Source organism: Phacochoerus africanus, chromosome 9, assembly GCF_016906955.1.
Source record: "Phacochoerus africanus isolate WHEZ1 chromosome 9, ROS_Pafr_v1, whole genome shotgun sequence".
NCBI lineage: Eukaryota > Metazoa > Chordata > Mammalia > Artiodactyla > Suidae > Phacochoerus > Phacochoerus africanus.
This window is the reverse complement of record NC_062552.1, coordinates 78,526,703-78,541,705: the sequence shown is the minus strand read 5'-3', so window position 1 is coordinate 78,541,705 and position 15,003 is coordinate 78,526,703. Positions and strand designations below refer to the sequence as shown.

The 15,003-nt window shown below is 41.8% G+C and overlaps 1 pseudogene and 1 gene segment (V, D, J or C); both read left to right on the top strand.

The window, feature by feature from the left end:
• The first annotated feature begins 6,250 nt into the window (after window positions 1-6,250).
• On the top strand, window positions 6,251-7,047 carry LOC125136669 (T cell receptor alpha variable 18-like; annotated as a pseudogene).
• Window positions 7,048-11,162: 4,115 nt separating this feature from the next.
• On the top strand, window positions 11,163-12,322 carry LOC125134949 (T cell receptor alpha variable 18-like). The segment is given in 2 exon segments: window positions 11,163-11,624; window positions 11,758-12,322. Coding segments are annotated over 2 exon segments (474 nt in total).
• The last annotated feature ends 2,681 nt before the right edge of the window (window positions 12,323-15,003 follow it).

Here is a 15,003-nt window from a genome sequence, read left to right as displayed (position 1 = left end):
TAAGTTGTGTCTGATAACCCCAAGCTCCCGATCCCTCCCACTCCCCCCCCTCCCATCGGGCAGCCACAAGTCTATTTTCCAAGTCCATGATTTTCTTTTCTGAGGAAAGGTTCATTTGTGCTGGATATTAGATTCCAATTATAAGTGATATCATATGGTATTTGTCTTTGTCTTTCTGACTCATTTCACTCAGTATGAGAATCTCTAGTTCCATCCATGTTGCTGCCAATGGCATTATGCCATTCTTTTTTATGGCTGAGTAGTATTCCATTGTGTATATATACCACATCTTCCTAATCCAATCATCTCCACAACCCAAATTTATCTCCACTATCCTAATTGAAAACACACCTTAATCCTTTGCTCCCCAGCACAGTCAACTCACCCCATCCCTCTTCAGTGTAGTCCTTTGTACTACAGTGAGTGTGATCTTGTCAGTGTGTAAATTGGATGTCAGTCACCTGAATCCCCATTTGCTCTTAGAATAAAGAAAAACTTCTTTATACGACCTAGAAAACCTTGCATATTTAGGATGTTCTCCCTTTCCAGCCTCATTGTACAATGTACTCCTAAACTCTTTCTTTCTGTCTTTTCTCTCTCTCTTTCAATCACACGGGTATGACTTACATTTCTTAAAAGCACCTTTTCCCTCTTATGTGACTCCTTCATAGGAATTTTAGGTGATTTTCTTCTTCTCATTCTTTTTCCTAAAATTTCTTCCTTTCCTTCAAGAGTAAAAAGCAGCAGATGCTTACTTATTCTTGTTCCGTCTGTCCTTTTTCAGATTCCACATGTCAGTGAAAGCATTGGATGTTGGTGTCTCATTGTATGGCTGACTTCACTTAGCATGATAGTTTCTAGGTCCATCCATGTTGCTAAAAATGCTGGTATTTAGTTCCTTTTAATGGCTGAGTAATATTCCATTGTGTATATGTACAACATCTTCTTGATCCACTCCTCTGTCCATGGACATTTAGGTTGTTTCCATGTCTTGGCTATTGTAAATAGTGCTGCAATGAACACTGGAGTACATGTGTCTTTGCGAGTCGTGGTTTTCTCTGGGTAGATGCCCAGGAGTGGGTTTTCTCTGGGTAGATGCCCAGGAGTGAGTTCTTTGTCACTTGCAAATGGTAGTTCTATGTTTAGTTTTCTGAGGAATCGCCATCCTGCTTTCCACAGTGGTTGCACCAATTTACAATGCCACCAACAGTGTACTAGGGTTCCTTTTTCTCCACACCCTCTCCAGCACTTGCTGTTTGTAGATGTTTTGATGATGGCCATCCTGGCTGGTGTAAGGTGGTACCTCATCGTGGTTTTGATTTGCATTTCTCTAATAATGAGTGATGTTGAACATCTTTTCATGTGTTTCTTGGCCATCTGTATGTCTTCTTTGGAGAACTGTCTGTTTAGATCTTCTGTCCATTTTTGGATGGGGTTGTTTGTTTTTTTGGTATGGAGCTGCAGAAGGTGTTTCTAAATTTTGGAGATTAATCCCTTGTCAGTCGAGTCACTTGCAAAGCTTTTCTCCCATTCTGTGGGTTGTCTTTTTGTGTTGTTTAGGGTTTCCTTTGCTGTGCAGAAACTTTGAAGTTTGAGTAGGTCCCCTTTGTTTATTTTTGTTTTTGTTGTCAATACTCTGATAGGTGGATCTGAGAGGATGTTGCTGTCATTTATGTCAGAGAGTGTTTGGCCTATGTTTTCCTCTAGGAGTTTGATAGTGTCTGGTCTTATATCTAGGTCTTTAATCCATTTGGCGTTTATTTTTGTGTAGGGTGTTAGGGAGTGTTCTCATTTCATTCTTTTCCATGTGGCTGTCCAGTTTTCCCAGCACCACTTATTGAACAAGCTGTCCTTTCTCCATTGTATAGTCTTGCTTCCTTTGTCATAGATGAGTTGGCTGTAGGTGCGTGGGTTTAGTTCTGGGCTTTCTATCCTGTCCCACTGATCTTTATTTCTGTCTTTGTGCCAGTACCATGCAGTTTTGATGACTGTTGCTTTGTAGTGTAGTCTGAAGTTTGGGAGCCTGATTCCTCCAGCTCCATTTTTCTTTTTCAGGATGTCTTTGGCTATTCTGGGTCTTTTGTGCTTCCAAACAAACTTTAAAATATTTTGTTCGAGTTCTGTGAAAAATGTCCTTGGTCATTTGATAGGGATTGCATTGAATCTGTAGATTGCCTTAGGTAGTATAATCATTTTGATAATATTAACTTTTCCAATCCACGAGCATGGTGTGTCTTTCCATCTATTTCTGTCATCTTTGATTTCTTTCATCAGTGTCTTATAGTTTTCAGAGTACATGTCTTTTGTCTCATTAGGTAGGTTTACTCCTAGGTATTTTATTCTTTTGGATATGATGGTAAATGGGATTGCTTCCCTAATTTCCTTTTCTGCTCTTTCATTGTTAGTATATAGAAATGCCGTCGATTTCTGTGTATTGATTTTGTATCCTGCGACTTTGCCAAATTTGTGGATGAGCTCTAACAGTTTTCTGGTAGAGTCTTTAGGATTCTCTAGGTATAGTATCATGTCATCTGCAAATAGGGATAGTTTTACTTCTTCCTTTCCAATTTGGATTCCTTTTATTTCTTTTACTTCTCTGATTGCTCTGGCTAGGACTTCCAGAACTATATTGAAGAATAGTGGCAAGAGCGGACATCCTTGTCTTGTTCCTGATCTCAGCGGGAATTCTTTCAGCTTTTTACCATTGAGAGTGATGTTCGCTATGGGTTTGTCGTATATGGCCTTTATCATGTTGAGGTAGGTTCCCGTTATGCCCACTTTCTGAAGGGTTTTTATCAGAAATGGGTGTTGGATTTTGTCAAAGGCTTTTTCCGCGTCTATTAAGAGGATCATATGGTTTTTATTCTTCAGTTTGTTAATGGGGTGTATCACACTGATGGATTTGCAGATATTGAAGAGCCCTTGCATCCCTGGGATAAATCCCACTTGATCATGATGTACAATTCTTTTAATGGATTGTTGGATGCGGTTTGCTATTATTTTGTTGAGGATTTTTGCATCGATGTTCATCAGTGAAATTGGCCTGTAGTTTTCTCTTTTTGTGGAATCTTTGTCTGGTTTTGGTACCAGGGTGATGGTGGCCTCATAGAATGAGTTTGGGAGTATCCCTTCCTCTGCAATTTTTTGAAATAGTTTCGGAAGGAGAGGTGTTAACTCTTCTCTAAATGTTTGATAGAATTCACCTGTGAAGCCATCTGGTCCTGGACTTTTGTTTGTTGGAAGTTTTTTAATCCCAGTTTCAATTTCAGTTCTTGTGATTGGTCCATTCATCTTTTCTATTTCATCTTGGTTTAGTCTTGGAAGATTGTACTTTTCTAAGAATTTGTCCATTTCTTCTAGGTTTTCCATTTTATTGGCATATAGTTGCATATAGTAGTCTCATGATCCTTTGTGTTTCTGTGATGTCCGTTGTTACTTCTCCTTTTTCATTTCTAATTTTATTGATTTGAGTCCTCTCTCTTATTTGCTTGATAAGTCTGGCTAGGGGTTTATCAATTTTGTTGATCTTCTCAAAGAACAAGCTTTTCGTTTCATTGATCTTTTCTATGGTTTTCTTTGTTTCTTTTTCATTGATTTCTGCTCTGATCTGTGAGATCTTTAATGACAGGGTCCGTATCTATGTTTCTCATCCATGAGCCCTCACCACCAAAGTATCTTAGACATTAGGATCATTCAATTGCCTCCTTCTTTCTTTCTATCCATTAACATATTCTATTTCTTTATGTTAAGCTTCTTCAAAAAGCTTTGATAATATTCAGTGAAAAAAAGAAACCTTTGGAGATTTATGGATAAATTCTTGGGGTAGAGCAGTGGTTGGTAAAGTATGGCCCATTGGGCAAAGCCACCATCCACCTGTTTGTAAATAAAGTTTTACTGGAAAACAGCCATGCCCATTTATTTATTTATTGGCTATGAAGGCTTTGTGCTTTACCAGCATAGTTGAATAGTTGTGACAGAGACCATACAACTTCAAATCCTAAACTCTTTAGTATTTGACCATTTATAGAAAAATATGTTCCAACCTCTGGAGTGTAGGAATTACATGAGAATTTTTAGATTTGGAGTTTTTTGTTTGATGACAACAAAATAAAATAATAAAGGCATATGTCCCATCATCTGTACCCAACTTAGAATACTCCCTTTGGTTTTAAGGCTTTTGTGTTCTTTTTGTTATGTATATCAACTTAAAGACAAGTGGAATAATGGCACTTTACAAATAGAAGCATCACACTTGTTTAAATGGATTCTTAACACACTGTGCCAAGCAGGAACTCCAGTGATTTCTAGGATTTTTACTTCTCTTATTCAAAAATATCCACTTAAGTCAGCATTATATAACTGCATTATTTAATAATAAAGCACCAAAAAACTCAGCACTAAAAAAAAATATTGTGCAATTACTGCTGCTCTCTTACATGTATTGAATTGCATGTTGATATATTCAAACAATGAATGTTAGTAATACAACCTCCTCCAATGGAAGCCTGCAGTAACTCTGGTGGCATAGGTTCTTTGGAGTTTAGCCTGTTTGTGTGCCATATAGAACCAAAATCTTCTGGACACTTTTATCCATTTAAACAACTGTGATGCTTCTATTTGCATCTGCAAATAACTGCAAATAACTGAAGTGGCTCTGGTCACTGCAGAAGTGCAGGTTCAATCCCTAACTCAGTGCAGTGGGTTCAAGATCTGGCATTGACACAGCTATGGCCTGGGAACTTCCATATGCCACAGGTGCGGCCACAAAAAAATTCCTAGAAATCACTAATCACAGTAATTCAGACACTGTACATTAAGCTCCAAATCAATTCTTTCTTTTCTTTTTTTAAATGAGAGTTGCAACATTTACTTCAGGTTCTCTCTCTTTCTCTTTCATTTTTGCTACACCAACAGCATGTGGAGTTCCTGGGCAAGGGATTGGATCCTGTGCCACAGCAGTAACCAGAGCCACAGTGGCGAAAACGCAGGAGCCTTAACCTGATAGGCCATCAGAGAACTCCCTAAGCTCCCGATTATTTCAATCAAGTGAGTTATTGAATGACATATATCTACAGCTTTCCTGTAATGAGCCTACACCAACTCTTCAGCATAAGATCACTCCTCACATTAAAGTTTTAATTGTTCAGATCTTGGATCTGCTTCTGGAAGAAGCTGTCACACCAGGGGCCTAAGACCTATGTTCTCTAGAGGCTATACTTCATAAAAAGGTCATTGTAACACTCCAGACACACCCCCTCATCCACTTAATTCACTCATTTTTCAGAGAGTTTTTGAGCACCTGCCTGATGGGTATTTTGAGAAACTGGCTACAGAGACTAATAGGATTATGTTTCTGATCTCAGGACTATTGAGCCTAGTTTGCAAGACAATACGCAAATGATTCCAATATGATGTGGAAATGGCAGGGATAGATCTGTATACAAGGTATGGTGGGAAAAGAGGTGAGAACTAATTCAGCCCAAAGAACTGGATGAGTTCTTTCACAAGGAGATGGCATGTAAATTGGTTCTTGAAGAATGAATAGAAGTTACCTAGGCAAAGGTAGGGGCAGAGGGAGAACATTTTAAGCAGAGGAGGCTCACCCCCTGGTTCCAGGGGATGAGCAATGGAATAGGACAAGAAGAGATCTCAGATCATGCTTTTCTTACACTCTCCTATACCCACAGTTCCCTAAAATGACCTTAATTTTCAGTGTGAACAGACATTAGATGCTGAGTCTCAAAAGCTTTAAGGGAAATATACTTTGCTTCATTTTAAAGGCAGAGGAATTGCCCACTGTCTCAGCCTCAGGCACCATTGTGCAGTCTGCAGAAATTATTAGGTACTTCCATCCTGGAGCCCCTCCCTCACCCCAGATACCTATTTCCCTTCTACATCTACAACGTCCAACTTAAGCTTCACTCCAGGGGTAAAAATCAAAATCAAAGACATAAAGCCGACTGCAGGGACAGAGGGTGAACCACAGAGGGCGCTGCTCCCTTCTCTCCAGGGTATGATGCAAAGTCCTCTTTCATTTCTGAGCACATCTGTCATTTTTACAGCCTGTGGCAGGATTTGGCAGACACAAGAGCCAAGATTTTCTTGAAGACTCCACCAAAGGATCAAGTACCTAGAGGAATAGTTCTCTCAGCTTTGGTGTCTCCCCCTAAAAGAAACCTGAAGCGTCTCCGCCAGCCATGCTGTCTACATCTTGCTCAGGACTTGTGATCTTATTGATATTGAGTGAGTAACATTAATTCAGAATTGTCAAAGATGTTCTATTCCGTGGTTTGGGGGTGGCTTTTAACATCTATCAAGCTGAAGACTGGCCCTCTTACATTGCAAATATAGAGAGTCTTTAGCTGTGTTTTTTGTTGTTGTGTTTGTTTGTTTGTTTCTATGTTTTTGAGCAGATGCCTGCTCCTGGGCAGGATGGGCTCACATTTTCAGAGTGAGGAGTTTGTACAAGTTCTAGCTGGATTTTAGCCCTATTAGTTTCAGTGTATTCCAGAGAGCAAGGACCATTTTCTTTGGCTAACATGCTTTCTGCCACTCACCCCGTTCTTGTGATCTTCTTAATCATCGGTAAGTAACAAGTTGATCCTAAATGCCCATGGTTTTGCATTTTCCTGTAATGCCTGGTTACTTTCACGTTGTCCTCTCCTCCTGAACCCTCTCCTTCTGTACACGTACTAATGTAACAAAGTGATTTTTTTCTAGGAGGGTCCAACGGAGACTCAGTGAACCAAACTGAAGCCTCAGTAGTTCTTCTAGAGGAGGCACCTTTGACACTGAGCTGCACTTACCAGACCACTTCTTCGGATCCCTATCTTTTCTGGTATGTCCAGTATCCCAACAAAGCTCCTCAACTCCTCCTGAAGGGGTCAACTGCAAAACCAAGGGCCAGAGGAGCAAGGTTTCCAGGCCACTCTGGTTAAGAGTGACAAGACCTTCCACCTGCAGAAACGCTCAGTGCAAACATCAGACTCGGCTGTGTACTACTGTGCCATGAGTGACACAGTGAGAGGGGCTGCAGGGGGAGCCTGAGCACAAACCCAGAGGGCACAGGTGGGGACTGGCTGTGGGCTGCCCTGGGAGGGGGGTTCTTCTCTGTCTCTGCTCTGGCATGCTGGAGGCATCCTCAGGGTAGTTCCAGCTCTGATGCTCAGAGCCAGGATCCTTGGAATTCTTGGATTGCTGGTCAGAGAGGAATCTAGGCCAGGGCAGTTTAAGAGGAACCTAAGAGCTCGTCTCAGAAATGCCCTTTTTCTCAGCCCAGCCTCTTTCCTCCAGATGGCACAGAATTTCTTGGAAGTGACACTAGCTCCAGCATCTTCCTGTCATCACGGCAGCTCTTACAGAACACTCAATAATCATCCCACTTCTGGACTTGAGATCTGTGCTTTGAGAAACTCTGGATTCTGAACATGGCCAGGACCGCATAACCTAACGTCTTGCTTCTATCATGGCATTTATGCCTGTGGTCCTTCTGAAGTGAGTCCGATTCAGTGGCCAAGGAAACACTCAGGTGTTTGTGTATGCAGAGACGAGGACACACATGGACCCTTGTTCACTGGGACCCCAAGGGCTTACAATAGTTCCTAGTTTCTCCACCAAAGGAACACAAACCAGAGAAATGTGTGCCTCTCACGGAAACCCTCAGGGGACGTGGCTCAGCAAGAGATGCTTGTCCTAACATTCTGGAGATCTCTGAACCACTCTCTCCTTTATCCGTCTTGCATGATTCACTGGGCCTGACAGGTTTTGCAGGGCCTACAACTTCTTTGATTTCAGAAGCATTGTTTTAGCAAAAGAACTTAAAATTAGAAATACACATTTCTGAGTCCCAGGATAATAAGTGGTCCTGAAATAAAGCCTAATTTGATCCACTTTAACTTGGCCTCTGTGATCTAATAAAAGTCACCATCTTTTTTAAGACCGAAACATACTTGTCTTATTTTGTCCTGACATTTGTAGGTTCTTTACACATAGGCCTCTTTCAACCCAGCATTTAATCTTTTTTTTTTTTTTTTTTTTTTTTTTTTTTACTTTTTGGCTGCCACCACAGCGTATGATGGTTCCCAGGCAGAAATTGAACATGGGCCAGAGCTGTGATCGGCAGCACTTGAAGCAATGCCAGATCCTTAACCCACCAAGCCACAGTGGGAACTCCCTTCACCTATTATTAATTTGAGTATTTTCACCTCTATTAGTTTTTGTCCTTTAATTTCTATTTCTTAAAACATTTTACCCCTTTTAAAATCACAGCATTGCTTAAGAGAATTCACGGATCATAAACGTCATCTTTGTAAGCGTGTAACTGAGTGGTTTTTAGAATGTTCACAGAGCATGCAATTGTCCTCACTGTCTGGTTCCAGAACACCGAGCCCCTGAGCCATCACCCAGACCCCCTTTCCCTCAGCTACTGGCATCCACTAAGCCACTTCCTGTCTCTATGGATTTGTCTGTTCCGGGCATTTCATGGAAAGAGTGTCATATAGTGTCTGGCCTTTTGTGCCTGGCTTCTTTCCCACAGTAGAATCTTTCCAAGGTCTGTCCAGATAACAGTACTTCACTACTTCTGGTGGCAGCCTAACAGTCCACTGTCTGAAAACCCCAGATTTCTTTATCTATTCTTCACCTGTTGGCCATTCATTCATTGTTTCCACATTTTAGATATTATGTTCCATGCTTTAATGAACATTCATGTACACTAGCTCTGTCAGTCTAAACTCTAAGATGTTTTGAATTACAAGTTTTGACTTTCTGCTTTGTTTTCTCTTGGCTTTTTCTTCTTTGGGTTTTTTTGTTTGTTTTCTATGATACTAACATTTCTTCCTTGATATAAAATGAGTGAATAACAAAAGTGAAATTCTAAAAGTGAATAATAAGATGAGATAAAACTCTTTTAAAATAAGATTTGCTCTAATGTATAAGAATATCACTCTAAGTTATACCTGCATTCATTTAAGAAAAACCTTGCAGCACCTTCCCATATTTTCCAGTCATTTGAAGTCAGGCTTGGACTGTAGTTTACATGACAGTGTCCCCTGCTTTAGGATCTTAGAACACAGTGCATTCAAGTAACACAAACATCTGAAAATAATGCTTCTTTCACGATCACCTTATTCACCCACCGAACTGTATTTGTTCCCTAATATTTGTGGCCCTAACTGTTTTATGGATAATGGGAAAAGCATTTCATTTCCCCCCACACACACACCTCTCTAGGGAGACAGGATCACACTCCCACTCCACAGATGGCAAACCTGAGGTCTGGAGATGCTAAGTAACCTCATCTAGGGCACATAGCCAGTGAGGAGCAGAGCTGGGGCTAGGACCTAAAGCGGATGCATGACTAGTACTCTGAGCAACTGGGGGGTAGACCCGTCAAGAAATGTGTCTGCTCTTCCCCAGAACATGCTCACGTTCTAAGATTTCATGATTGGGAAGTTTTCACTTGATGAAAAAGAATGTAATGCAATAATCCAAGCTGTACTTTCCTCAGCTGCCCATCACAGGAGTATATATGTTGCAGCCAAAAAAGGCGGTCCCTCTCTTTTATGTTCCTGAGACATAAAGTCGCTCACACACTCTCTGCTTGAACCGCCTGGCTATTCTAGGGGCCACGGCTGAGCCTCCCTGGCTGTTTTCAGGAGACAGACAGGTATTTGCCATGGAAACAGGGACTGTGTTTTTCCAAGAGAAACAAAAATACTTGATGTGGCAAATGTGTCTCCTCACTGAGGGCGTAGGACACAGCATTTTCTGTTCTGCTACAGTGTATTTCTCAGGGAAACAGGCCCTTTTCCCCACAATTAGCAAATGCAGGTATGATGTCAATATCACAGGGAAGTTTCATTGATCTCTGTGATTTTTCCTTTTTTTTTTGTCTTTTGTCTTTTGTCTTTTTTTAAGGCCACACTGCGGCATACAGAAGTTCCCGGGCTAGGTGTGGAATAGGAGTTGTAGCTGCTGGCCTACAACACAGCGTCAGCAATGTGGGACCCAAGCTGCACCTGTGACCTACACCACAGCTCACGGGAACGCCAGATCCTTAATCCACTAAGCAAGGCCAGGGATGGAACCTGCATCTTCATGGGTACTAGTCGGGTTCATCAACCACTGAGCCAAGATGGGAACTCCTCCCTGTGATTTTTCTAAGCACATTGATAATTTGTGCCAAAGAAAAAACTACCAGAGGCAATTTTCTCATGATAAAAAAAGTCTTAAGTCTAGTCTCAGCAGAATTCATTTTAGTGGCTTCAAACATATCTCAGATTTTCAAGTTAAAATCACCTGGTAAAGCTGAAAGTGAGGCTAAAAAGAATGTGAGGCTATCCTCACATCTAGGGTTAAACATATTGATTTTTTTTTGACATATTGATTTGCAATGACCAATTACATTTAAAATTTGATGAAAAATTCCCCCCGTGGCTCAGCAGGTTATGAACCTGACTAGAATCCATGAGGTTGCAGGTTCGATCCCTCTCTTCGCTGAGTGGGAAAAGGATCTGGCGTTGCCATGAGCTGTGGTGTAGGTGGCAAATGCTGCTTGGATCCTGCATTGCTGTGGCTGTGCTGTAGGCTGGCAGCTATAGCTCTGATTCCACCCCTAGCCTGACAACCTGGGTATGCTGTGTGTGTGAGATCATAGGAAAGAAAGAAAGAAAGAGAGAGAGAAAGAAAGAAAAAGAAAGAAAGAAAGAAAGAAAGAAGAGAAAGAAGAAAGAAAGAAGAAGAAGAAGAAAGAGAAGAAGAAAGAAGAAAGAAAGGAAGAAAGAAAAGAAAATTTGATGTAACACCTCTTTTGGAAATTACTTGTTGTCATGGACCTCTACCTAGAGCAGTGAGCCACAAGTCCCACTATTAAGGGATGCAAAGAATTTGCTGAGTAGGATGCAAAGGATAAATGCCACTGAAGATTGAACTCTACTGGTATTTTCAATAGCACTTCTATTGTTTTTGATAATGCTTTGGCCCCACAGTTTTCTATTTTTAGGATTTTTCACTATCCCAACTTCCAGCATACTTAATGCATGCGGTTTGGAAGTTGAGGGGGTATTTCAGAAATACATGTATTGAGTTTTCACAGGAATTCTTGTATTTAGGTACTGAGTAGAATTTTCTGAATTTGTTTTTTTTCCACACGTGTATGATATTTGTATATATTGTTGTTGTTGTTGTTGTTTTCTGCTGCTGCTACCTGAACATTTCACACTCTTGACAGGTTTTGTGACTGAGGAGGCATGATGTGAACTCATTCAATAAGAGCAATATGTTTGTCAGCAATTTCTGCTTAGAGTCCTGCCCTGTTCTCCTTGATTGCTCAGGCTGTTAACATCAGAACGAATAGGTCAGACTCGGGTGTGGTGCAGTTTGCAGAATGGCCACCAGAGGGCAGGGCTTTCTTCAGATGCGGTGCAGGTTTGGCTGAAGGGGCTGCTACTTGGCAGCCACAAGGCATTTGCTTGCTCCTGGGCAGGAGGGCCTCTCCCTTTGCACAAGCTCTCGCTGGATTTTAGCCTTGTTAGATTCGGTGTATTCCAGAGAGCAAGGACCATTTTCTTTGGCTAACATGCTTTCTGCCACTCACCCCGTTCTTGTGATCTTCTTAATCATCGGTAAGTAACAAGTTGATCCTAAATGCTCATGGTTTTGCATTTTCCTGTAATCCTGGTTAGTTTCACGTTGTCCTCTCTTCCTGAACCCTCTCCTTCTGTACAACACTAATTTAACAAAGTGATTCTTTTCTAGGAGGGTCCAACGGAGACTCAGTGAACCAAACTGAAGTCCCAGTGGTTCTTCCAGAGGAGGCACCTTTGACACTGAGCTGCACTTACCAGACCATTTCTTCAGACCCCTATCTTTTCTGGTATGTCCAGTATCCCAACAGAGCTCCTCAACTCCTCCTGAAGGGGTCAACTGCAAAACCAAGGGCAGAGGAGCAAGGTTTCCAGGCCACTCTGGTTAAGAGTGACAAGACCTTCCACCTGCAGAAACGCTCAGTGCAAACATCAGACTCGGCTGTGTACTACTGTGCCGTGAGTGACACAGTGAGAGGGGCTGCAGGGGGAGCTGAGCACAAACCCAGAGGGCACAGGTGGGGACTGGCTGTGGGCTGCCCTGGGAGGGGGGTTCTTCTCTGTCTCTGCTCTGGCATGCTGGAGGCATCCTCAGGGTAGTTCCAGCTCTGATGCTCAGAGCCAGGATCCTTGGAATTCTTGGATTGCTGGTCAGAGAGGAATCTAGGCCAGGGCAGTTTAAGAGGAACCTAAGAGCTCGTCTCAGAAATGCCCTTTTTCTCAGCCCAGCCTCTTTCCTCCAGACGGCACAGAATTTCTTGGAAGTGACACTAGCTCCAGCATCTTCCTGTCATCACGGCAGCTCTTACAGAACACTCAATAATCATCCCACTTCTGGACTTGAGATCTGTGCTTTGAGAAACTCTGGATTCTGAACATGGCCAGGACCGCATAACCTAACGTCTTGCTTCTATCATGGCATTTATGCCTGTGGTCCTTCTGAAGTGAGTCCGATTCAGTGGCCAAGGAAACACTCAGGTGTTTGTGTATGCAGAGACGAGGACACACATGGACCCTTGTTCACTGGGACCCCAAGGGCTTACAATAGTTCCTAGTTTCTCCACCAAAGGAACACAAACCAGAGAAATGTGTGCCTCTCACGGAAACCCTCAGGGGATGTGGCTCAGCAAGAGATGCTTGTCCTAACATTCTGGAGATCTCTGAACCACTCTCTCCTTTATCCGTCTTGCATGATTCACTGGGCCTGACAGGTTTTGCAGGGCCTACAACTTCTTTGATTTCAGAAGCATTGTTTTAGCAAAAGAACTTAAATTAGAAATACACATTTCTGAGTCCCAGGATAATTAGTGGTCCTGAAATAAAGCCTAATTTGATCCACTTTAACTTGGCCTCTGTGATCTAATAAAAGTCACCATCTTTTTAAGACCGAAACATACTTGTCTTATTTTGTCCTGACATTTGTAGGTTCTTTACACATAGGCCTCTTTCAACCCAGCATTTAATTTTTTTTTTTTTTTTTTTTTTTTTACTTTTTGGCTGCCACCACAGCGTATGATGGTTCCCAGGCAGAAATTGAACATGGGCCAGAGCTGTGATCGGCAGCACTTGAAGCAATGCCAGATCCTTAACCCACCAAGCCACAGTGGGAACTCCCTTCACCTATTATTAATTTGAGTATTTTCACCTCTATTAGTTTTTGTCCTTTAATTTCTATTTCTTAAAACATTTTACCCCTTTTAAAATCACAGCATTGCTTAAGAGAATTCACGGATCATAAACGTCATCTTTGTAAGCGTGTAACTGAGTGGTTTTTAGAATGTTCACAGAGCATGCAATTGTCCTCACTGTCTGGTTCCAGAACACCGAGCCCCTGAGCCATCACCCAGACCCCCTTTCCCTCAGCTACTGGCATCCACTAAGCCACTTCCTGTCTCTATGGATTTGTCTGTTCCGGGCATTTCATGGAAAGAGTGTCATATAGTGTCTGGCCTTTTGTGCCTGGCTTCTTTCCCACAGTAGAATCTTTCCAAGGTCTGTCCAGATAACAGTACTTCACTACTTCTGGTGGCAGCCTAACAGTCCACTGTCTGAAAACCCCAGATTTCTTTATCTATTCTTCACCTGTTGGCCATTCATTCATTGTTTCCACATTTTAGATATTATGTTCCATGCTTTAATGAACATTCATGTACACTAGCTCTGTCAGTCTAAACTCTAAGATGTTTTGAATTACAAGTTTTGACTTTCTGCTTTGTTTTCTCTTGGCTTTTTCTTCTTTGGGTTTTTTTGTTTGTTTTCTATGATACTAACATTTCTTCCTTGATATAAAATGAGTGAATAACAAAAGTGAAATTCTAAAAGTGAATAATAAGATGAGATAAAACTCTTTTAAAATAAGATTTGCTCTAATGTATAAGAATATCACTCTAAGTTATACCTGCATTCATTTAAGAAAAACCTTGCAGCACCTTCCCATATTTTCCAGTCATTTGAAGTCAGGCTTGGACTGTAGTTTACATGACAGTGTCCCCTGCTTTAGGATCTTAGAACACAGTGCATTCAAGTAACACAAACATCTGAAAATAATGCTTCTTTCACGATCACCTTATTCACCCACCGAACTGTATTTGTTCCCTAATATTTGTGGCCCTAACTGTTTTATGGATAATGGGAAAAGCATTTCATTTCCCCCACACACACACCTCTCTAGGGAGACAGGATCACACTCCCACTCCACAGATGGCAAACCTGAGGTCTGGAGATGCTAAGTAACCTCATCTAGGGCACATAGCCAGTGAGGAGCAGAGCTGGGGCTAGGACCTAAAGCGGATGCATGACTAGTACTCTGAGCAACTGGGGGGTAGACCCGTCAAGAAATGTGTCTGCTCTTCCCCAGAACATGCTCACGTTCTAAGATTTCATGATTGGGAAGTTTTCACTTGATGAAAAAGAATGTAATGCAATAATCCAAGCTGTACTTTCCTCAGCTGCCCATCACAGGAGTATATATGTTGCAGCCAAAAAAGGCGGTCCCTCTCTTTTATGTTCCTGAGACATAAAGTCGCTCACACACTCTCTGCTTGAACCGCCTGGCTATTCTAGGGGCCACGGCTGAGCCTCCCTGGCTGTTTTCAGGAGACAGACAGGTATTTGCCATGGAAACAGGGACTGTGTTTTTCCAAGAGAAACAAAAATACTTGATGTGGCAAATGTGTCTCCTCACTGAGGGCGTAGGACACAGCATTTTCTGTTCTGCTACAGTGTATTTCTCAGGGAAACAGGCCCTTTTCCCCACAATTAGCAAATGCAGGTATGATGTCAATATCACAGGGAAGTTTCATTGATCTCTGTGATTTTTCCTTTTTTTTTTGTCTTTTGTCTTTTGTCTTTTTTTAAGGCCACACTGCGGCATACAGAAGTTCCCGGGCTAGGTGTGGAATAGGAGTTGTAGCTGCTG